The sequence below is a fragment of the Furipterus horrens genome, unplaced genomic scaffold, assembly GCF_987537825.1.
Source record: "Furipterus horrens unplaced genomic scaffold, mFurHor1.1.pri manual_scaffold_2, whole genome shotgun sequence".
In the NCBI taxonomy this organism is placed as follows: Eukaryota; Metazoa; Chordata; class Mammalia; order Chiroptera; family Furipteridae; genus Furipterus; species Furipterus horrens.
This window is the reverse complement of record NW_028327172.1, coordinates 128,178,384-128,202,746: the sequence shown is the minus strand read 5'-3', so window position 1 is coordinate 128,202,746 and position 24,363 is coordinate 128,178,384. Positions and strand designations below refer to the sequence as shown.

Here is a 24,363-nt window from a genome sequence, read left to right as displayed (position 1 = left end):
TGTATGTGTTTTTGTTCATTTCAGCAAGACTAGCCTTCATTCCTTCCCTGTCTCATTCAAGATCTTTTTTTTTTTTTAACAAGCAACAAATGTTTATTGGGTGCCTATTATGTGCCAGGCACTGTTCTAGAACACCCCTAAAAGAAAAAAGTGGCAGAAGATGCAAATTCTGAGGGAGAGGAAAAGGCTAGTTGAATAAGGCTAAGGGAACTGAGAAGCCTGAGTGATGGGCGTGGCCTTAAGCCTCCTCTTCTGCCTCCTCACTGAAATCCTCCTCCTCTTCGGCGGCGGCGTCCTGGTACTGCTGGTACTCGGAGACCAGGTCATTCATGTTGCTCTCAGCCTCAGTGAACTCCATCTCGTCCATGCCTTCACCCATGTACCAGTGCAGGAAGGCCTTCCGGTGGAACATGGCTGTGAACTGCTCTGAGATGCGCTTGAACAGCTCCTGGATGGCCGTACTCTTGCCAATGAAGGTGACTGCCATCTTCAGGCCATGAGGTGGGATGTTGCAGACAGCTGTCTTAACATTGTTGGGGATCCACTCCACAAAGTAGCTGCTATTCTTGTTTTGTACGTTGAGCATCTGCTCGTCCACCTCCTTCATGGACATTCGCCCACGAAAGACAGCAGCCATGGTGAGGTAATGACCATGGCGGGGGTCAAGGCAGCCATCATGTTCTTGGCATCAGATACCTGCTGGGTGAGTTCAGGTACAGTGAGGGCCTGATACTGTTGGCTTCCATGGCTGGTTAGAGGGGCAAAGCCAGGCATGAAGAAGTGGAGGCGTGGGAAGGGGACCATATTGACTACCAGCTTGCGGAGATCAGCATTGAGCTGACCAGGGAAACGGAGGCAGGTGGTAACACCACTCATGGTGGCTGAGACAGGCGGTTCAGGTCCCCATACGTTGGCATGGTCAACTTGAGGGTACGGAAGCAGATATCGTAAAGGGCCTCGTTATCAATGCAGAGGTCTCATCAGTGTTCTCTACCAACTGATGGACAGTGAGGGTGGCATTGTAGGGCTCAACCACAGTGTCAGACACTTTGGGTGAAGGTACCACACTGAAAGTGTTCCTGATGCAGTCAGGATACTCTTCACGGATCTTGCTGATGAGTAAGGTGCCCATTCCAGAGCCTGTGCCCCCACCCAGTGAGTGGGTCAGCTGGAAGCCCTGCAGGCAGTCACAGCTTTCAGCCTCCTTCCGCACCACATCCAGGACTGAGTCAACCAGCTCGGTCCCCTCTGTATAGTGGCCCTTGACCCAGTTGTTGCCTGCCCCAGACTGACCAAAAACAAAGTTGTCTGGTCTAAAGATCTGGCCAAAAGGACCTGAGCGAACAGAGTCCATGGTACCAGGTTCTAGATCCACCAAGATAGCACGAAGAACTTATTTTCCACCTGTGGCTTCATTGTAATACACGGAGATGCGATCCAGTTGCAGGTTGCTATCCCCGTGGTAGGTGCCAGTGGGGTCAATGCCATGTTCATCACTGATCACCTCCCAGAACTTGGCACCGATCTGGTTGCCACACTGGCCTGCCTGGATGTGCACGATTTCCCTCATGGTACAAATTAAAATTTTTTGCTCGCCTCAAAAAAGTGGGGCAAGACAATATGTAATTATTTTTTCTCTGCTGCTGCTCACATGCTGGTAGAATGGGACGTGTGCCGGAGGCTGGAGCAGCTAGGTCCGAACGCAACAGCAGGAGATTCTGAGAGGGAGAAAAGGCCAAAATCTTTTATTAGTTCTGTAAGCTGCCTTATGACTATATCTCTAAACTGAGCCTCAGAAAGATTATTTGTTTATCAGTTAATTGACATATTTGCTTTCTGGTCAGCTGCGTGATTGGGATCTCAATCATGATTCCTGCCATCTTGACCATTTACGTTTATCTTTCCTTCTTGGGCAGGGCTGTCACACCTCCTACACTATCAGGGGCAGAGCCCTGTATACTCATCACTACTGGGCGACCCTTCTCACCACACTGTGGCACTTTGTGTGGGGGCGGGGGTCCAAGATGGATTCCTGACATTCACTCTCCGCTGAAAGACCAGGAGCCTCCGTCTCCGTCCCCACACCCTCTGGGCCTCACAGTCCGAGGCAATGGGGATCTGCCTTCCCTGGCATTGGAATCGCAAGCTGACGGGTTTAGTCTACAGCCAGAGGTGGTCCCCGGGCGCTTCTCGCTTCCCTTTAAATACAGGTGTCTGTGCTTACTGCTGTCCCGCCACCATCACCGCTTGACCTCTCCACCCTGGCTTCGCCCCTCCTACCCGTCTGGACGAGCACCACTTGTTTTATAACTTCACACATTGGACTTCCATGTAGCTTTATTTTCTGGAACCTCTGGTTATTTATGGTTTTGTGGTAGTTGTATTCCTTCTTAGTTATGGAGGGAGACAGAGCATGTCAGTCTAGGCCTCCATCTTGGCCAGAAGTCCTCACCCTGTCTTAAACTGTTTTTAATTATATATTTTCCTGTTCAGGCCAAGGCTTAAGACAGCCAAGGATAAGAACCCACAGCAGAATACATGTGGCTCTCAGTGCCCGCCTCCCACCCCTTCCCACCCCCAGTTGGAGCCAGGTGAGGAGTCAGGGTGGGGAGATCCACAGGCTTTTGGTGGTGGGGGGGGCGGGTCACAGCCCCTCTCTGGGAAGGCACCTCTGAGGGCCTTGAGACAGTGCCTGAGACCATTCGATCTGCCTCTGACCGACTTCCTGAAAACTAACATCCAAATGAAAATGTTTGGAAATGATTCATGTGTAAGCAGAGCTCCCACTCTTTGGCCTAAAGATCAACAGCAGGAAGAAATTGAATGCAAATCACAAGATTTATTTATATGAGAAGCAGAAACAGAAACAAATCAGAAACGTGTGACTGCAGCCACATCTGTCTGACTTGCCTATTAGCAGATATTCAGTTTCTGGAATTACTGAAAGGATGTAAGAATTACAGCTTAAACTTCCCTAATCTTTATAATTCCTTTTAAAATTAGTTGGAAAAGACTGGATTGCCATTCCCCGCCCCCCCTTTTTTAAGCAGAGAAAATATAATTTATTTGTTTTGTCCAAACCTAATCTGACCTACTTCCTGAGACCCACTCACAGAACAGAACTACTTTGAGGGAAAGCATGGCCTGAACTGATGATTGAAACAGTCCCTTTAGGTCACGTGTAGTGTCCTTGGGTATGAATCCCAGGTCTTTGAGCCAAGCTTACCCCTCCTGCTCGCCTGAACAGTGTCTAGAGTGGCCACTGGATCAAGGTAGATAAAGGTGAGGGGCTGTGGATCCATGCAGAGACCTTTGCTCTATCTGTTGGTTTCTAAGTGATGGTCTCTGGATATTCACCTGGCTTCAAAGTTAAGGTTTCAAGCTACTGGAACCCAGGGTCTGCTCTTTGGGCATTGCTCCCTGTTGCCGTGACCAAGGCTCTGAGACGTCTGGCTGTGATGGTAGCGTCCCTGCAGCCCTCCCATCAGCCTACTTGCTGTCTACCATCCACTCCTGGCCCACACTCCCAGCTAGCATGCAAACACTAAGCCTCGGTCTCCCATGTGCACTTACAGCTCAGTCTGGACCGTTTGGGCTGCTATAACAAAATATTACAGATTATAAGATCAAGGCATGGTTAATTCCTGGTGAGGGCACTCTTCCTGGTCCATAGACATGTCTTCTCTCTGTGCCCTCACATAGAGAGGGCTGAGGGAGCTCTCCAGGGTCTCTTTTTTTAAGGACATGAATCCCATCATGAGGGCCCCTCCCTCATGACCCCATCACCTCCCAAAGGCCTCACCTCCTAGCACCATCCCATTGGTGGGTAGGATTTCAACATGTGAATTTGGGGGTGGGGGCACACTTCAGACCACAGCTCTTGGTATGGGGTAGCCTTTGGGGCAGCATCTTTCAGAGCCCTGGAAAGAGGAGTGTAGAACTAGCTGTGTTACTGTTATTTATCTATCATACTTGCTTTTCTGGGTCCAAGCCTGGACTTCTAGAAATGTGGACACACATCTGATAGTTTTATTGTTTTCACTCTCACTCTGCTGTCTCCCTCCTACCAGTCTCCCAGCCCAAAGAGTCAGGCCTTTCTTCATCCAAACTTCAGTCTCCAAGTTAAGTCCTTTTTTTTCCCCCAAATTTTTATTTTGGTAAAATATTCATAAACTTTATCATCTTAACCATTTTTGAGTATAGAATTCAATGGTATTAAGAAAATCCATAATATTTCTTCTTATAAAACCTGTCCTGGCTGGTGTGGCTCAGTGGATTGAGCACCGGCCTGTGAACTGAAAGGTTGCCAGTTCAATTCCCGGTTGGGGCACATGCCTGGGTTGCCGGCCAGGTCCTCGATTGGGGGTGCAAGAGACAACTGGTAGATGTCTCTCATGCATTGATGTTTCTCTCCCTCTCTTTCTCTGTCCCTTCCCGTCTCTCTAAAAATAAATAAAGTCTTTTTAAAAAACTGACACTGTATACCCATTAAATAATAATTCTTCCTCTCAGTAATCACTATTCTACTTTCTATCACTATGATTTGACTTCTATAAGTACCTCATATAAGTGGAATCATATAGTATTTGTCGTTTTCTGACTGGCATATTTTACTTAACATAATATCCTCAAAGATCATTTATGTTCCTTCTTTTAAAAGGCTGAATGATATTCCATTGCGTGTACACACCACATTCTGTTATCTGTTTATCTGTGGACGGACATGTGGGTTGCGTACATATTTTAGCTGTTGTGAATAATGTTGCTATAAACATGGGTATACAAATAGCTCTCTGGGACCCTGCTTTCCATTCCTTTGGGTATGTATCCAGACGTGGAATGGCTGGGTCATATGAGTTAGGAAGTGTTCTCTCCTCTTCCATTTTTGGGATAAGTTTGGATTGGTGTTAATTCTTTAAATCTTTGGTAGAATTCACCAGTAAAGCCATTCTGGTCCTGCAGTTTTCTGAGGTTTTTAAAAAAGATTTTATTTATTTTAGAGGGTAGGGAGGAAGGAAGTGGGAGAGAGACATCAATGTGTGGTTGCCTCTCGCATCCCCCCAACTGGGGACCTGGCCCACAACCCAGGCCTGTGCCCTGACTGGGAATCAAAACTCCTTGGTTTGCAGGTTGGCGATCAATCCACTGAGCCACACCAGCCAGGACTGTGTTGAGTTTTTTGATTACTGATTCAAATTCTTATTATTGGTTTATCCAGATTTTCTGTTCCTTCCTGATTCAGTCTTGGTGGGTTGTATGTTTCTAGGAATTTCTCCATTTCTTCTAGGTTGTCCAATTTGTTGGAGTATAATTGCTCAGTCTCAGAATCCTTTGGATTTGTGTGGCATTAGTTGTGTCTCCACTTGCATTTCTAATTTTGAATCCTATTTTCTTGGTAAGTAGCTAAGGACTTCTGTTTATCTTTTCAAAAACCAGCTCTTAGTTTCATTGATCTTTCTTTTTTCTTTTTAGTCTCTATTTCATTTATTTTTGTTCTAATCTTTGTTATTTCCTTCCTTCTGCTAACTTTGGGCTTCATTTCTTCTTCCTCTAGCTCCTTGATGTGTAAAGTTAGATTGAGATCTTTCTATCTTCTTAAGTATTTATGGGTATAAACATTCCTCTCAACTGCTTTTGCAGCGGCCCATAGTTTTTTGGTTTTCTTTTTCCATTTCCATTTGCTTCAGCATGTTCTGTAGTTTTCTTCTGATTTCTTTTTTGACTCCTTGATTATTCCAGACTGTCTTTGTTTAGTTTCCACATATTTGTAGATTTTCCAGCTTCTCTCTTATTAATTTGTAGTTTCCTACCACTGTGGTCAGAAAACACACCTGGTATGATTTCAATCTTGTTTGCTAAGACCTGTTTGGTGTCCTGTCTTATGATCTGTCCTGGACAGGATCTGTGCATTGAGAATATCCCTGGTCCTTCTGCTGTTGAAGGAATGTCTATAAATGTCTGTAGCTCCATTTCATCTAAGGTATGGTTTAATTCCAACATTTCCTGGCTGATTTCCTGCTGGCATGACCTAACAATTGCTGAAAGTGGGGTACTGAATCCTCTACTATTACTGTATCATTTATTTTTCCCGTTGGATCTGTTAAAATTTCTTAATATATTTAGATGCTCTGATGTTGGGTGTATATATTTACAGTTGTTTTATCTTCTTGATTAATAAATTGTCCCATTTATCATTATATATTGACTTTGTCTCCTGTTACTGTTTTTGGCTTAACGTCTATCTTGTCTGATAAACATACAGTTGATACTTAACAATGTAGGGGTTAGGGGCACTGACCTGTCCTGCATAGTTGAAAATCTGAGTATAACTGCAGTTGGGCCCCCACATACATGGATTCCTAACCATGGAATTGACCCTAGAACTCCTAACCATGGAATTGACCCTAGAACAACACTGGTTTAAGCTACTCTCTTTTGATTTCCAGAAACATGGAATATCTTTTTCCGTCCCTTCACTTTGAGCCTGTTGCGTCTTTAAAGCTGAACTAAGTCTCTTGTAGGCAACATGTGGGTCTTGTTTTTTAATTCATCCAGACACTGTACCTTTTGATTGGTGAATTCATTTACATTTAGAATTATTACTGATATGTAAGGACTTATTAATGCCATCTCTTTGTTTTCTGATGGTTTTGTATTTCCGTGGGTTCTTTCTCTCTGCTTCTGCCTCCTGTTGTTTATTTGTGGTTTTCCATGGTGGTGGTATTCTCAGTTTCCCTTTATCTTTGTGCAGCTAGTCTAGGTGTTTGCTTTGTGGTTACCACAACGCTCAGATAAAAGTTCATTTTAGGCTGTTGGCAAAACTTAACTTTGATCCTGTACAAAAGCTTCACTTTTTACTTCCCCTTTAAAAACTTTTGCCATTATTTGCCTTTTATATTGTGCATTCAGTAACAATTTATAGTACCTATTATTTTTAGTACTCTTTTCCTTGGCCTTTATACTATAGCTTAGTGGTTAACACACCAATCTATTACAGAATTAGTGTTTTCTAAGTCTTGACTATATTTTCCTTTACTTGGGTGGTGTGCATTTTCATGTGTTTTCATGTCACTGATTAACATCTTTTCATTTCAGCTTGAAGAACTATTTTCAGCCTTTTTGGATAAATAATCAGCCCCATGTGGTCTTCCTTTGTGGGGTGGGGATGCAGAAAGTTCGTGCTGCATCCATTACTGGAATCTTCACCAGGGAAGGCTGGATTTCTGCACTTTCTCCATCTTCTGTGGGTATCTGCACAGGCCAACGCTCTCCAGGTTTTCCTGACTGGCGAGAGGTTGAAGCAGGCTCATTGTTCCACTGGCTGCACAGACCATATCAAGATATCTGCCTATCACCACATGCACAGGTGAGTGGCTCCTCTCGGGTCCCCGGGCACATGGTGTTGGGTCCCATAGGAACCACCAAGGTGCTTTTGTTCATGGATAGATGTCTAATTCGTTGTTTAAAGAGGACAAGGGTAGTATCTTTCACTGCCATGATGTTGCTGTCACTCACGTGTTCCTTGTCTGAAACATGATTTCCTTCAGTTTACTTTTCTTCTCCTGTTCACTAACAAACCTCGAGAGCAGTCTTCTCTAACTTCACTTCATCACTTGCCTTCTGTAGTCACTTGTGCCCACTACCCCCATGACATCACCTCATCCCCACTTCCTGCCTGCTGGCTTCCTTAACCTTGTCACCTCTCGTTTCTGGGGGAAAAAAGTACTTTCCTATAACACTTAGTCCTGCTGATCTCTGTAGAGAAGACTTATTTTTTCTTGATTTTAAAAGTAATGTTCACAGTACAAATTTGGAGAAAGATGTCACCCCAGATCAATATTGGGTCCTCAAATGCCATTCTTCTCCAGCTAACTTCTGCTCACCTTTCAAGACTCAGCTTAAAAAGATTTAAGCCTTCCCTAACTTTTTCCCCTCCTAATTGTTATCCTTTCCCTGTATCCTGTAGTCCTGTATTCTTGCTTGCACCTAACTCCATTTTATGAGAATGTTGTTTTTGATTGATGCCCTCACTAGAGTGTACATACACTATATAGGGACAAGAAGGATGTCTTTTGCTTATCACATACTCAGCATCAAACAGATTCTGTAGAATCTCAAGTTTGTTAAATGAGTAATGTCTACACTATCTTCTCAATTTCCTTAGCATTCCACACCTTCAGTTATACTCTGCCCTGTTCCTAGACAGTAGGAGCCATTTCTTATCTTTATAGAAACTTTAAGCCATCTACAGTCTTCAGGTGGCCATAGAAGACATATTAGGAATGTGAATATTGATTTGGAGCAGCTCTGGGTCTCAGCATTCTCTCCAGTACAAGGTTAAGAAATTGGACAGGTAAAACGTTTTCAAACTTCTCTTAGAGCCAGAGGGAACCTTAGGATGCCTTGCCAGGGCTGTATAATTAAAATGTCAACCTAGAACTTGCCGATTGGATGACTGATGACCTCTCGAATATGACTCAAACAGACCATGCATGAGCCTACCCTCAGAGCTCAAATTCTGACAAAAACTGATTTTATCAGCTCCTAGGTATCAAGTAGGCCCTCTAATACATATTTGCTGAATGTTGACAACAAAACACTTGGTAAGACAAAGCTCTTCTTAGGTTGCACTGTCTGTATGGGGTGGTCATCAGCCACATGTGAACAAAGCATGGCTACATAGAGGTGTGCTGAAAGCATAAAGCACACACTGGATTTTGAAGACTAGTGTGGAACAAGAATATAAACTATCAAATATTGAAATGTTTAGATGTATTAAAATGAATTTTACTTTTAGAATTACACAGCTGTCTCATACTACATATCTTTATTTGCCAGCACTGTTTAATGCAGTTTACAATTGAGTTTAGCAGTGTTAATCTTTTATGAATGTACACTCTCTAACACCTCGCCTCTCAGGTGTGATCTATGGCCAGCAGAATCACTATAACTTGGAGGCTTATGAGAAATAGCAGAATCACCAGCCCCAACCGCAGACCTACCAAGTCAGATTCTGCACTTGAACTAGATCCCCAGGTGATCTGTGCGCTGTGATGTAGAGCACGGTAACAGTACAGCATTTGTCTCCCTGCCCATATTTCTGCTTCTCCAATCCCACTGGATCAGGGAGTAACCTGAGGGACCAGTCCTTCTGGGGGCTGGGAAGCCTAGATGAGCCCTAAAATGCTAAATCTTGTGCAACATATTTGTGCATGTATGTGTGTGTCCATTTTTCACGAAATGGCCCATTGTTTTTATTTTCATGGGTAAAGCAGTTATGAAAGGATGGTCCCATCGCTACATTGGGAACTTGTTAGCAATGCAAAGGGGTGGGGGAGGTGGGGATCAGACCAACAATGTTTAACAAGCACTCCCATGATCCTGATGTCGGAAGTTTCAGAATCACTGAATTAGGTATTAAAAGGCAAAAAAAAAGGGTCAGGCCACTTTGTGCATGATCAGGAGGGAGAGGCTGGCCTGAATTGAGAGTGGTTCGTGTAACCTGGCTGGAGAAGTGGAGTCACTCAAGGAGAGATGTTGGATTCAATTCTAGATGTATTGAAATGGATGATATTGACAAATTTCAAGTGTTCACGGAATAATTTTCTCTCTGTATGTGCAGCCTACTATAAGGGTTAAGAAAACAGGCTTTGTGGTCAAACCTCAATTTTTTGAGAACTGGGAGTAAAAGTATTTTGAGTCTTTTTGAAAGCTACAAGAAGTTAGTTCAAGTTAAATGTTTAGGTGAATAAATGATTTTTCATATACAGTTTTTATATAAAGTCACCAGTGGATAACCCACAGTGTATAATCACCATGTGATATAGTTGTGTTTGGTTTGGTTAATGGAATGGACTAAATGAACAATGTATTAAAGACAGTTTTTTTAAATACATTTATTAACCAATGTTAACACATTAAATGAATCTATATATTGCTAGTCAGAGCAGCTTACAAAATGCCAGAATGCATCATAGAACTGGACAGCCACAATGAATAATTACAATGTGCATAGTGGCTAAGCTCAACATCTTGATATAGCTTTATGATTTGCAGAAAATTTTTAATGATTCCTAAAACAATCAATTGTAGTTTTACCTAAAACTTTTACAAAACCAGGCCACAATCTTTTTTTGAATTTTGTTTTTTTTTTAAACACACAGTTTTCACGCTGTAGTAACTTGGAAATGTGCAACCGTGTCAACGGAGACGAAAAAGCCAAAGTAACACGAATCTTACGTTCATGCAGCTATCAGTAAATAGTACACACTCTGGAATGGTTTTACACCAAAAGTATTTCCACAATAACTTGCTCTCATAGGGGTGGATCGAAGTTTAAAAACTTGAAAAATGATCAAGAGAAGGTTAAGTGTTCTTGGTTACAATGTCTCAACCAGACCACGGCACCGTGGCAACACTGACTCATCACACAGCAACACGGAGGAACAGAGATGCTGAGCTGCTGCGCAATTCAGGTGTCGAAACGGGGCTACGGGCAGTTCTTACAAGCCGATGGGCGCTGCTGGGCAGCAGCTTGTCGATTAATTTGTGTCACCGCCATCTGCAACAGCACCAGGACTGGGTGGATGATTATTTCACAGAAGACTTAGTTATATTTTTATCTTTAGAGTGACCCTGACAAACCTAGAGAAAACTTTTAAAAAGGTTTTTCTCCTGATTTTTTCACTTCCATGGTGTGTAATTGCTTTAATAAATACCAAAGGTCTAAATAAATATTTACAAATTATTTCTCTAACCTTAAAAAATAACTAAATGATAAATGGGAATTTGACTTGGTCTAAGACCAGTCTTTGAAAAAACATAAATTGTGAGATTTTTCTTAAAAAAAAAAAGTAATTTTAAGTTTTTCTGGCTGTATTTTATATATCTATGTATAAAAAATCATTATTCAACTATCGATCCATTCCTATTTGTAATGCTTCTTCATCCAGACATTCCGCAAAATACAGACTTTTTACAAACCACGGCATCTTTTAATACAAGAAAATTAACATGCATTATTCTTCATTCTGTGTACAGTGATGGGGGGTTCATTAGTAGGAAATGACCCATTACCACAAACATAACGGCTTCTGTGAAACTTAAGTGCTTTCTTTCCTGTTAGCATTAACTTACAATATATGAGGTGACACCAGATAATAGGCAATTGATATTTGGGGAGGGACGGGAAACATTAAATAAATTTGTATGCCTCATCTATAATTTCACGTATGGATTAAGGTAGTTTTTGGCTTATTTTTATTTTGTTACAAGCACTCATGTTAGGACAAAGATGAAATGTGCAAACTTTAAAATTTAAATATTCATTTTCTCTAAGATCCAGCTCAGTAAAAGATTACCCCAGTTCCCTGCAATTTTAAACTACAAGATCAAAGCTAATAATTTGTTATAAAAGTTATATATTGAAAAGAAATAATGAAAAACACAATTGGGAAATATTTAAGAAAAAATATGCAGGACTAGCACCTGCTGTGTCAACCCTGTTCCCTAAATTCAATCATATACCCACTGGCATAACCAATAGATAATGCCTTTAAACAGTAAATTAAGCTGAACAAAACCAGCTCAACAAGGTTAAGAAATAAATTTCACATCAAGGTAGTATGTTTTATTTCTGAAACAGTTCTGTAGTTCTTACATTCAGATCTATTTTACATGTGTATTTGTTAAACTCACTCGTATTCACCTGTTGTTTTTTTAAAGATCTGTTGTTTAAAGTTTAAAATCTCTGTAAAACCTAAAAATGTTTTAAAATTTGCTGTAAATGCAACAAATTCTCAATTAAATTTTATTTAAAATAATACCTTCCACTGATGTTTCTTTTACCCCCATAAAACTCCAGAGGGACATTAACAAAAGATTTAAACTACTGTGCAAAATCTCTTCACGAAAAGTGTTTAAAGGCTGGTGCAAAATGGGAAGCAAATTCTAAACAATTTTGGCTTCTTGGAAACAAAAACCGTTGTGTCTGAGAAGAGCAATCATCAGTGACTCTCCCACAAGAACCCGCCTTCATCTTTTCCGGCGACAGGTGCGCTTGTGCTCAGCGTGCCAGTGCTCCTGCTGGCACTTAATGGAGCAGTAGGATGTGTTCCAGCAGCAGTGGTACATGGCCTCCTCCTCACAGTTGTAGCACTATGGGAAACACAGCACAAGCAGTGTTTAAACTTGAGATTGAATGCACAGGAAACTGGTTGAAATTAAAATGACAACCTTGAAAGTCTACAAAGATCTTTTGGGCTCAGTCTTAAGCTATAACATCATCACCGAGAACATTCAAATATATTTTCTGTACTGAGCAGAAGGGCAGGAAACAATGGACTGACTGAGGCTGCACCATATAATCATTTATCAGCAAATTCAAGCTCACCCGGCACAACTTGTCATTCCCATCAGCACACAAACAACTTCTCCTTCCTTAAAAAGGTCTTCAGAGGATACTGGAAAGATGACAGAACAGCAATCTATCTCCCCACCTGGACAACAACTGTACTGCTGGAACTCTGGATCCAGTCTACTGAAGATTTGCAACTTCCAAGGGAAAACTTGGACAGTAAGTTATGGTTACTTTTGGTTAATTTCAGCTCTTAGCAGAGAAGTAGTGACCACCACCATGGAGGTGGTGTGCACATGTTCCTGGGGCAGCATGCGGAAGCCATGGTAGACAAAATGGACCCTGCCCCCCACCCCAAATATCAGAGCTGTGCTGACTGCTACTTCTAATCACAGATACAGTCAGAGAAGGGTGGCCAGTGGCCAATGTTTCTCTCATTGTCACAAGCCCCTTTCCTTCCTCTTCAGCAGAAGTGACTTCCAGAAAAGTTAAAGGGCCAGTGCCCCCAAAGAAACAAAACACAACAGAAATTGTCCCTAAAAGTCCTAATGACAGACATATTAGACAGACTTTATTTAGTTCTTTTAGCATCTTTAATAGTTGTTTTAAAGATGTGGAGAAAGTCATACAAATGATGTGTGAACAAAATGGAAATATAAGAAGAAACCAGTAAGAAAATCTGGAACTGCAAAGTCTATTAACTGAAGTGAAACTTCACTAGAGGGATTCAAAAGCAGAACTGAGCAGGCAAAGACAGGACAACAGAAATTAGTAAGTATAGGAAAGAGAAAAGATTAGAGAAAAGATTAAAGAAAAGTGAATAGAGCCTTTGTGACTTAGGGGCACGACTTCAGGACACCAATATACACATTTTTGGGTTCCCAAAAGAGAGAGAAAAGAGCATGGAGAATATCTGAAGGAATAATAGCTACTAACTTCTGGTCAAGATGTCATAGGCAGACATAGCTTGCCTGTTCTCACAACCACATCAAAAATACAATAAAATACTGAACAACCATCAACTCAGAACCATCACAAATCTAGTTGAATGGAAGTCTGACAACTACAGAATTAAAGAAACCACATCCATCCAGACTGGTAGGAGGAATGGAGATGTAGAACAGGCTGGTCCTACACCCATGTGTGGTGGACAAAATATCAGTAGGGTTATCTCTGGAGGAAGGAGTCCCAGACCCACACCAGGCCCCCAGCCCAGGGTTCCAGTTTCCGCTGGTTTTTGCAGCCAGGAATTGTGGGGACCTGAATCAGTGGAAGAAACTGCTGGAGTCCCAAGCAGTTCCTCGTAAAAAATCCACACACGAGAGACTTCCGGCCAAGATGGAGGCTTAGAGAAACACACGTCTCCCTCCACAACTAAGAAGGAATACAACTACCTCAAAACTAGACACAACCAGAAGTTCCAGAAAATGAAGCTGCATGGAAGTCCAAACAAACAAAGATACAAAGAAGAAACACTCATCCAGACAGGTAGGAGACACAGAGCCAGGGCGGAGATGATGTGGTGTGGTGGTGGCAGGCTGGCGGAAGGCGCAGTCACACATTTTAAAAAATGGAGAGGGATACCTGGGGAGTGTTCCCAGTTCCTCAACAGACTGCACAGCTCATGGTCCCAGCACCAGGGAAAATCAAGCCTCATTGCTTCTGACTGTAAACCAGTGGGGGTTGGGGTGGAGGAAGAAACTGCTGGTCTCTCAGCAAAATCCACTTGTTTAAAGGGCCCCACTGGTTCTAGAATGTCCGCAGACCCACCCACTCTGGTAATGACGGCCAGGGCAACAGCCCTGTCCCATACAGAAGTGGGAGAAGTGCCTGGAAAAGGGGTGAGTACTGAGCAAGTGGCATTGTTCCCTCTCAGACTCCTCCCCCACACGCAGCGCCACAACATGGTGAAATGGGTCACCCTGTATTGATGAATATCTAAGGCTCCGCCCCTTATAACGTAACAGGAGCAACAGTTCTACCTAAGACACAGAGGCAAACAAACACAGGAGCCTGTCAAGATGAGGAGACAGAGAAGTATGGCCCAAAAGAGGGATAAAGGTTCCAGTGGGAGAACTAAGTGACAAGGAGATACAAACCTAACAGATGAAGAGATAGCCAACCTAATAGATGCACAATTCAAAACACTGGTGATAAAGATGTTCACAGGCTTGACAGATATGCTTGAGTACGGCAAAGGCATAAAAGAAGACGTGAAGGCTATGCTAAGTAAAACAAAGGAAAATCCACACAAAACCAATGGTGAAGGGAAGGAAACTGGGGTTCAAATCAATGATTTGGAACATAAAGAAGAAAAAAAAAGAACACAAGGAAGAAAAAAAAAGTCAACTAGTACAGAATGAGGAAACAAGAATTGAAAAAAATGAGGAGAGGCTTAGGAACCTCTGAGACCACTTTAAATGTGCCAACATCTGAATCATAGGGGTGCCAGAAGGAGAAGAGGAAGAACAAGAAATTGAAAATTTATGTGAAAAAGTAATGGAGAAAACTTCCAAAATTTGGTGAAGGAAATAACATACAAGTCCAGGAAGCACAGAGATTCCCAAACAAGCTAGACCCAAAGAGGACCACACCAAGACACATCATAATGAAAATGCCAAAGGTTCAAGTTAAAGAGAGAATCTTAAAAGCAGCAAGAGAAAAGCGGAGAGTTACCTACAAAGGAGTGCCTATAATACTATCAGCTGATTTCTCAAAACAAACTTTGCAGGCAAAAAGGGACTGGGAAGAAGTATTCAATGTGGTGAAAAGCAAGGACCTACAACCAAGACCACTCTATCCAGCAAAGCTATTATTTAGAATGGAAGGGCAGATGAAGTGCTTCCCAGACAAGGTAAAGCTAGAAGAGTTCATCGTCACCAAGCCATTATTATATGAAATGTTAAAGGGACTTATTTAAGAAAAAGAAGATCAAAACTGTGAACACTAAAATGACAACAAACTCACAAATATCAACAACTGAATATAAAAAGTAAAAATAAATCCAACTAAGCAAACCAGAATAGGAACAGAATCATAGGTATGGGAATCATTTGGAGGGTTATCAGCTGGGAGAGGGAAGGGGGAGAAATGGGGATATAGTGCAGAGACTAAGAAGCATAATCAGTTGGTACAAAACAAGACAGGGGGGAGTAAATATTAATAAAGGGTAAAGCCAAAGAACTTATATGCACGACCCATGGACATGAACTAAGGAGGGTGGGATACTGGAGGGGAGGGGGGTACTGGGCAGAGGGGAACAAAGGTGGAAAAAAAATGGAACTACTGTAACGACATGATCAATAAAATATACTTAAAAAACAAAAACCCACACATGAACTTACACAGACTCACTCCCTCTGAGCTCCAGCACTGGGGTAGCAGCTTTAAAGGCACCAGTGACATACAGGGAGGAATTGAAGTGTTTGGCATCAAAGCAAGAGCTGGTGACAGCTTTATCTCACACAGAAAGGCAGGCAGAGGCCACTGTCCTTTTCTGAGCCCTCCCCCCACAGAGCCACACAGCCAACAGGCTGGTGCAATATCTGAGAGTCCATCAACCTGGCCAACACTGTTTGCCCCACCCTGGAAATCCCCAGAGACTGTCCCACCCAACGTACAGGCACACCTAAACTGTTAACAGTGACTTTTCCATTTGAATGGCTGGTCTTGGCTCATGCTTCACATCTTCCTAAATCCTATCAAACAAGCAACAGCCATCCTCTGTGAGCCCCCAGCCCCCTTTACCTCTTGGTAAGTGCCCCAGGCCTGGCACTAGCAGCAGCCAGCCTGGAATCACAGCTTGGCTTTGCCTTGGAATCTCCAAGCACAAGTAACAACCACCTCAAGATTGCTTTATAACTCATGCAGGGTGGCCCCAGGCAGAACAAAGGTTAGGGCTGACCTTGGCCTGCAACACCAGGGAAAACCCAGAACCTGTGCACCCAGTGGACAGCTACAGACCACATCAGAGAACCATCTCCCTGCCCCTGCACAGCTGATCCTCCATGGAGGGCAGAGTTGGTGGTCAGTGGTCACAGCTAAACCTTGCAACTGATTGGTCTGGATAAATCCCTCCCACTAACCTGCCAATAGCAGTCAAGGTTCAACTACAAGAATACAGTGTACTCAGCCCACATGAAGGGTATACCTCATGTACCCAGCTTGGGTGATAGGGAAGGCTGTGCCACTGGAGTCTACAGGACACCTTCTATGTTAGGCCACGCTACCAAGACACAGAGTCAAAGCAGCTCTACCTGATACATAGAAATAAACACAGGAAGGCCGCCAAAATGAAGAGACAAAGAAACATGGCCCAAATGAAAGAAATGACCAAAACTCCAGAAAAAGAACTAAACAAAATGGAGATAAACAAACATGCAGAGTTCAAAACATTGGTTATTAGGATGCACAAGGAACTCACTGGGTACTTTAACAGCATAAAAAGACCAGGGCAAAAATGAAGATTATACTAGGTGAAATAAAGAAAAATTTACAGGGAACCAAGAGAAAAGCAGATAGTTACCTACAAAGACGTTCCCATAAGACTGTCAGCTGACTTCTCAAAAGAAACTTTGCAGGCAAGAAGGGACTGGCAAGAAGTATTCAAACAGATGAAAAGCAAGGACCTACAACCAAGATTACTCTATCCAGCAAACCTATCATTTGGAATGGAAGGGCAGATGAAGTGCTTCCCAGACAAGGTAAAGCTAAAGGAGTTCATCATCACCAAGCCCTTATTATATGAAATGTTAAAGGGACTTATTTAAGAAAAACAACAAGATCAAAACTATGAATATTAAAATGATAATAAATTCAAAACTATCAACAATTGAATCTAAAAATCAGACTAAACAAATAGGAACAGAAACAATCATAGGTATGGGAATCATTTGGAGGTTTATCAGCTGGGAGGGGGGAAGGAGAAGGGAGAGAATGAGGGAAAAGGTACAAGGATTAAGAAGAAGAAGTACAAAATTGATGGGTACAGAATAGACAGTATAGGAAATGGAGTACCCAAAGAACTTATATGCAAGCCCTATGGGCATGAACTAAGAGGAGGGGATTGCCAGAGGTAATGGGGGATACCAGGTAGAAGGGGGCAAAGTGGGAAAAATTGGGACAACTGTAATGGCATAACCAATAAAATATATTTTAAAAAACAAGTGTTGGCAAGAATGTGGAGGAAAGGGAATCTTTGTGCACTGTTGGTGGGAATATAAATTAGTATAGTCACTGCAGAAAACAATATGGAGGCTCCTCAAAAATTAAAACAGAACTACCATATGACCCAGCAATCCCAGTTCTGGGTATTTATTCAAAGGAAATGAAAACAAGATATTGAAAAGATATATGCACCCCATGTTCACTGCAGCATATTCACTACAGACAGGATAGGGACTTAACCTGTCTGTTAACGGGTTAATGAATAAAGAGGATGCAATACACACATACACATACACACACACTAATTATTCACACACTAGAAAGGAAATCCTGCCATTTTTGACATGAATGGAACCTAAAGGGTATTATGCTACTAAGTCAGTCAAACAAGAGAAAGACAAATAGTGCATGGTATCACTTCTATATGGAATCAAATAAATAGGCATAATAGTACCAAGTTCAACTATTTCACAAATGATTAAGTCTTACAAAAAGCAATATTATAATTCCTTACTATAGCCTCCTCTTTCCACTTCCTTGATTGGTTAGTAATCTTCTCTTAAGTCTAGTGTTCACTTTCTGGTTTTCTCCTATCTTTGCATAAAGGTAGAATTAGGTCTACCTGGTGTTAGGGTACAGTGCTTATTTTATCTTGAGCACACCTTAATTTCCATCTATTGGTATTTACTTCATTATTCATCTTTTCCCCCAGCTTATTTTCATAAATTCTTCTAAATTACATGCTAAATCTCCCTTTTCCTTCTTGCCCAAACTTTATAACAACTTTTATCATGTTTACTTCCCTAATGAAGCATTTACTTTACATGTACTTACTTTTATTTTTATTTTCTCAAAATAGTTCACTTTTAATTGTATTTTTCCACTATCATTCCTTTTAATACCCCTTTCTAACCTCCCATAAAGACACTCTTCAAACACAGTCTGGATCAAATGAAGAATCACTGAACCTTCTATGGTAATTCATTAAAATTAAAATTAAAATTAAAACCAAGTTATGAGCTTCTGGGAGCAAAACTTCTGTTCCCTGCAGACTACCTGGAGAATGGCTGTGTTCAGAAGCTTTTAATCTAGGTGGGAAACAAACAAATGTGATAAACAGGACTTAATGAAAAAGGAACTGTTTCTCAGATTCTAACTAGAGTTAGAGACCAGTGAGAGATGTTACTATTATAAAGTAAAAGTAATCAACGTCTTTAATAGAATCTAATGTATAAATGTGCAGTAAGTTCTGAAAATCCTTAATGTTATTGTGATACATAATATATAATTTCACAATTTAGATATTACCTATCAAGAGCTATCAGGCAAGTCAAAACCAAATTTATCCAAAATAAATAATTGCATACATAGAGAACTGATATAAATTAATTATACTATGTATGTTATATACTAAAGTTATCATCATCTCAATTTAACGAAGTAATCCTAAGCAATACTCAGTACTGTGGGATCTGGAATTGAGAAATTATAGGACTTTTTCTTTTTATCTGCACCTGAGGACATGTTTCCATTGATTTTAGAGAGAGAGGAAGGGAGAAAGAGAGAAGAACATCATGAGAGAGAGAAACATCAATTGGCTGCCTCCTGTACACACCCCAACCGGAGATTAGTAAATTCACGACATAGGCATGTGCCCTGACCAGGAATCAAACTGGCAACTTCTTGGTACACAATACAACACTCCAACCAACTGAGCCATGAGTCCAAGACAAGAAATTACAGGGCTTTTAATGAAACTTTTAAAATTAATTAAAGCTGGCAATTTCACATTTGATCTTACTTCAAGGAATAGTATGTGTATATGCCACATGTATCTTTCTGATTTGATTTTCATCATACCTGTGGTACATTTTCAAAAATCAGATTCTAAAAAATACTGATATTTACCCACTGCTTCTTCTTGGTCTGAGAAATCAGTTGTTTGTGCTGTGTTGCTAGCTTCTTGATTTCCTCTACAAACTCTTCTTTACATTTTTCCTTTACTTGTTTACATTTTCTGTCCATCTCACCCTGCATATTGGCGACAGCTTTATTTACAGCTTGTCTTTTTTCTTCCTCCATTTCAGAACGCAGCTGACATGAAAAACAAGTTAACCCACAATATGTCAACACACAATTGAAGACCCTTAATACATAGTTTCTACTTAAACAATGCACCTCTTCCATTTCACTGAGAGCTGTGAATATTTAGATGAGAAAAGTACTATTGTTGATTATCATATTATAAAAGGTACTTTACTACATTTCCGGTTTTAGTGTACTTCTAGTGTTAAAAAGTAGCTACATGGTTGATACATGAGTGAAAGAAGCTACACTGTTATAGATAAGGATGCACTCACCATGCCTGGGATAAGGGGGCAACACATGCTGTGTGGGCTCCTTCCTTACCTTTTCTAGAGCTTCTCGTACAACTCTTTCAGTTTCTCGCTTGTGATCTGACTTCATTCGGTCTTTAAAGTCATTGAAAATTTTGGTGTATTTGTCGTGGCACATGCTTTGACACACTCCGTCACTGGTGGTCTGGGTGCTTCGATGCAGCATTCTTGGTGAAGAGGCACTTAACTTCTTGGTCTGAGTTGACACTGAAACTTTTTCAATTGGCTGAGGCATTGTGGGGATTTCCTGGCTGGAGCTGACTGCTTCAGTTTCAGGCTCTGGTTCCTAAAGGGTAAGAAAAGTGTTTCAATGTAAAACAAGCCATTAACTCACTAGCTAAAGAATAAACTCTTATCAGGATACAACAGTGATATACATAAATAAGCCATATAAGAAACATAAAAAACAACAAAAACATGTAATTAAGATGCTTGGGCTGAATTTTTCATTTTTTGTTTATTTTTAACTATGGTAAAAAACACCAGTGACGGAGTGTGTCAAAGCATGTGCCACGACAAATACACCAAAATTTTCAATGAATTTAAAAGACCCAATGAAGTCAGATAGTGAATTCCAAAAAATGAAAAATTCAACCCAAGCATTTAACAGCTACAGTAATTTCAAACAGTAACTCTGTCTATAATTTCATTACATAGTAACACTATAGTATTTGCATTTAAAAGACTAAACAAAAAGTTATCATATAAAAATCATTATCAATTTATAGTCACTTTTTGGACTAGCTTCATTATCAAATTTCCTAAAATCTTAAGCCGCTTTTCAATGAATATGTGTGTGGAGTATACCCAGACTTACGCCTGGTTTAAGAATGTGAATGGATTATATACTTTTAAAAGGCTGAGCTTAACCATAGTTTTCTCCAGTTATAAAATGTTAGTCCTTTCTGATGTACTAGATCAACACTTGGTGTTTAATAATGCAATGAGAACATATCAGAGTTCCAGGAAATGCCACAAAGTGCCCTTCCACTTAGCCAGACCCAGTCAATGGTTGCTTCATTGAGGCAGAGACTCTTCGCACATGTGCATTGTTACTCCAGTGACAGCACATACTGACAGAAAGGTCAGAAGACTGGGTTCAGACTTCATTGGTATTATTTGATCGCAATGCATTTCACAAGCACACATCACAAGCATCTTGACCATAACTTTGAAAACATTTCCTGTGTCAATGCCACCTGGAAATGGCAAGGTGCACAACTTACTTCTTTTTTGGGTTCCACACTTTGATTACGTCGCCCTTTCTTTGCTCTTGGTTCTTGAGTGACCTTTAGCTGTGGGCATCATAAAAGTAACAGCATATTATTCCGGACACTATGAAACACTTCTCTGCTAAAAATAATAGCCACAGGCCCACAGATAAGTAGTAAGTTGTTCTGTTTCAAGAAGTTACCACTTACTCATTACTGCTCTGACGTGCAAGGCCTGAAGGAGCTAACATGCCTTTGGAAGAATAGCAGTGCGCTTACTCTCTTCAAACTGGCATGGTCAGATCGGGGGTGCGGGTGGCTTAGCTATGTGAACTGAATTTAGTTTCTTTTGCAAAGCATTTTACAAATGTTTACATGAAAGGAAGGAGAAATGTCAGAATCTGCTCTTTACATCGAGGAGTGTGCACTAACACTGTTCCCATTTACAATAATAGACTAATGGGTGGTTTCTGTGGGGACACCACACACCTGCTCGTTGCTGGTGGAGGAGATACTGGATTCAGCCTCCTCCTCCCCACGGTCCTCATTCTTAGACTTCCAAAACCTTCCTTCACGAAGGAAACGCTGATGCAGTTCCAGCTCATCACAAGCCTTTTTCCAACCCATACTGCGCTTAACATGCAGCCGATGGATGTTGACTGTGATGTCCTGTATGTTTTCAGAAGGAATCCAAGCCCTAGCAACATTTAAAGGTGTAGTCAGAAATTAACAAAATGGCAGTGGACTCCAACCATTGTAAAGTATGATTTGTGGAAATTAATTTACTGAGGCTGTTAGTTTGGCTTGAATAAAACTTCTTACCAAGTAGAAAACAGGTAATTTTTGTTGTTTTTAGTCATCAAAGTTCTCATTGAAATGATTCAAATATTTCAGAACTGTTTACTGTTTTCTTTAACCAGCTTAAGCTTGTCATGGTTTATATATATATTCTGCATAACTCCTTTTTAAAATGTTACCTCTTTCTGACCTAAATACTGTAATTACTCAAAATCTAGCTATTTACAGATTAGAACTACAGAATCATTTGAAAATGCCAAGAAATTTTCATGAGATGTACATTAATATGAGGGCTTCCAAAAACTTTTATCTATTTAGTTATATCACATCCCTATTCATTAGATGAACTATGATTAATGGAGAGAAGTGTTTGTATCATTTAGCATACAAGTAGACAGCTATGAACACAACTTTAAGTGTCTCTGAATTATGTGTAATATTGATCTACAGCTACAGAATAAAGACCTGTATTTGGTTTTATTGGGGAAAATGCTGAAAATTCAAGAAAATTTTCCTGTGCACTAATCCTTAGACTGGACTTAAATTAGTATCATCTAGGATGTTGTCCACTGTGTGCTGGTGGAAGGCACCACAACGCATACAACAGTGAATGAGACCTGTCTGATGTTGAGTGTTACCGGCTCTTTGACAGATAGAGGAGATGTTGTCCAGATGGGGTTAAACTGGGCTGGAGCCCAGGGAAAGTACTCACTGTGCCTAATTAGTAGAATGGCACTTCTACATATCTTGCCTCTGCCTTTAAGGACCTTACACTTTGTCAGAACTGGGAAATGATGAGAATGCAATGCAGCAGACAGTCAAGGTGATGCTAGGGTACTCTGGAGAGGACACAGGTTTCATTTGGTTTTGAGTAGTCACCGGGCTTCATCTGGGCTTGATCTTGAAAGATGTGTAAGATTTAGACAGGTGACTGATAGCAGGGAGAAATTTGAAGCAGAGGAAATGTCACAAATGAGATAGAAAACACTAAGGGTGTGTGAGCTGCAGCAGAAAGACATTTTCTAGAGCACAGGGTACAAGATGGGATATAGCACTCTGAACACACAAGGATTTATTCTTTTCAGTCTTCTATTTAAAATGTGTAAGATATCATAGTTTTCATTCCTGGCCTATAATTAGGGAGTTCTAGAAATATGAGGCCTGTGACTGTTCTGAAGGAATCTTAAGAGAATCATGGCACACAGGCTTCTACAAGTTAGAAGTTAAGCTATTTGCTTTAGAATTTAAAAGCACATTTAAATAATAATCCATATACTCTGATATCTAAAATTGTTTGAACTGCATATAAATATTTATTAATTTCATTCACATCAACAATGTCTCTTCTGACATAAGTGCTTTATTAAAAATCAAAGGAAAATACACTTTGAAAACTCTTAACTCTGATGCAGAGTGCATAGGAAATTTTGCTTGTGGAAGAGTTTCTTGCCACTATATCTTGAATGAATATTGTATTCACTCTTTCAGTCAACAAATATTTTTTGAGTGCCTATTACGTACCAGGCAATCAATGTAAGTATTTTAGTTCACTTTTTGAAAGCAGTGTATTTTTAGAGAGATTTCTGTTACGAACAATGCTACCTGGAACAAACTACTGAATTATGAGACTATTTTTGCCTTAACCTAAATCATCTATTTATCCCTTGGATATAATAAAATTGATTTGTATCTATTCTTCATATGGAAATTAATTCTCAATGTAGCTCATAATACATTCCTATCCTTTCAAAAAAAATTTATTTATTTTTTAGAGAGAGGAGGGAGAAGGAGGGAGAGAAATATTAATGCGAGAAAGAAACATCTATCGGTTGCCTCTTGCATGTGCTCTGACTGGAGACTGAACCCACAACTCAGGCATGTGTCCTGAATAGGAATAGAACCAGCGACCTTTCACTTTGTGGACAATACCCAACCAACTGAGCCACACCAGTCAGGGCCCTATCCTCTTTTAATCAACTCCATTATTGCAGGTAATCGGATTTTAGTTTTAAAGAATATCAGCAGGTATGCAATCTGATCTACAAAAAATAAAAACCAAAAGGGCAAATAAACATTCCACAATTGAAAGTATTTAATAAACAGAGGTATAATCTAATTTGTCTGTATCTACACATCTGTCAAACCTGAATGCTCTGAATATATGCACAATAATAGGCTCAGGGATTTGATGGTAAATGAACTCAAAATGTTCTTTCTTTCCTTGACAGTACCTGACTTTGGACTGTGCCATCCCACCCTCCGGCTACATGCAGCAGAAAGAGTTAGCCTTGTTGAGACAAATACCTTACCAGTGACTTCTTCTCTCTCTAAAATCAAGATTGGAAACACCTTCTGACAGTTCTATGCATATAATTCTTAAGCATACAAGGTATTCATATATATTCTTAGATCACAAGATTGACACTCTTCAATTCCC

The 24,363-nt window shown here is 40.7% G+C and overlaps 2 protein-coding genes across 11 annotated transcripts in view; both read right to left on the bottom strand.

The window, feature by feature from the left end:
- Window positions 1–203: 203 nt before the first annotated feature.
- On the bottom strand, window positions 204–1,570 carry TUBB8 (tubulin beta 8 class VIII). Its single transcript, XM_090267994.1, is given in 5 exon segments — window positions 204–666; window positions 669–890; window positions 893–973; window positions 976–1,308; window positions 1,405–1,570. Coding segments are annotated over 5 exon segments (1,230 nt in total). The 3' UTR covers window positions 204–238.
- A 10,222-nt stretch (window positions 1,571–11,792) lies between these two features.
- ZMYND11 (zinc finger MYND-type containing 11) overlaps window positions 11,793–24,363 on the bottom strand; it is a 155,433-nt gene continuing 142,862 nt past the window's right edge. For all 10 annotated transcript variants that reach the window (XM_090266428.1, XM_090266430.1, XM_090266425.1 and 7 more), the window contains 5 exons: window positions 21,618–21,825; window positions 21,144–21,212; window positions 19,931–20,203; window positions 19,430–19,615; window positions 11,793–12,156 (listed from right to left, as the gene is read on the bottom strand). In XM_090266428.1, the coding sequence (XP_090122554.1) occupies window positions 12,034–12,156; window positions 19,430–19,615; window positions 19,931–20,203; window positions 21,144–21,212; window positions 21,618–21,825 (859 nt within the window). In that variant the 3' untranslated portion in view covers window positions 11,793–12,033. The remainder of the gene's footprint in view (window positions 12,157–19,429; window positions 19,616–19,930; window positions 20,204–21,143; window positions 21,213–21,617; window positions 21,826–24,363) is intronic.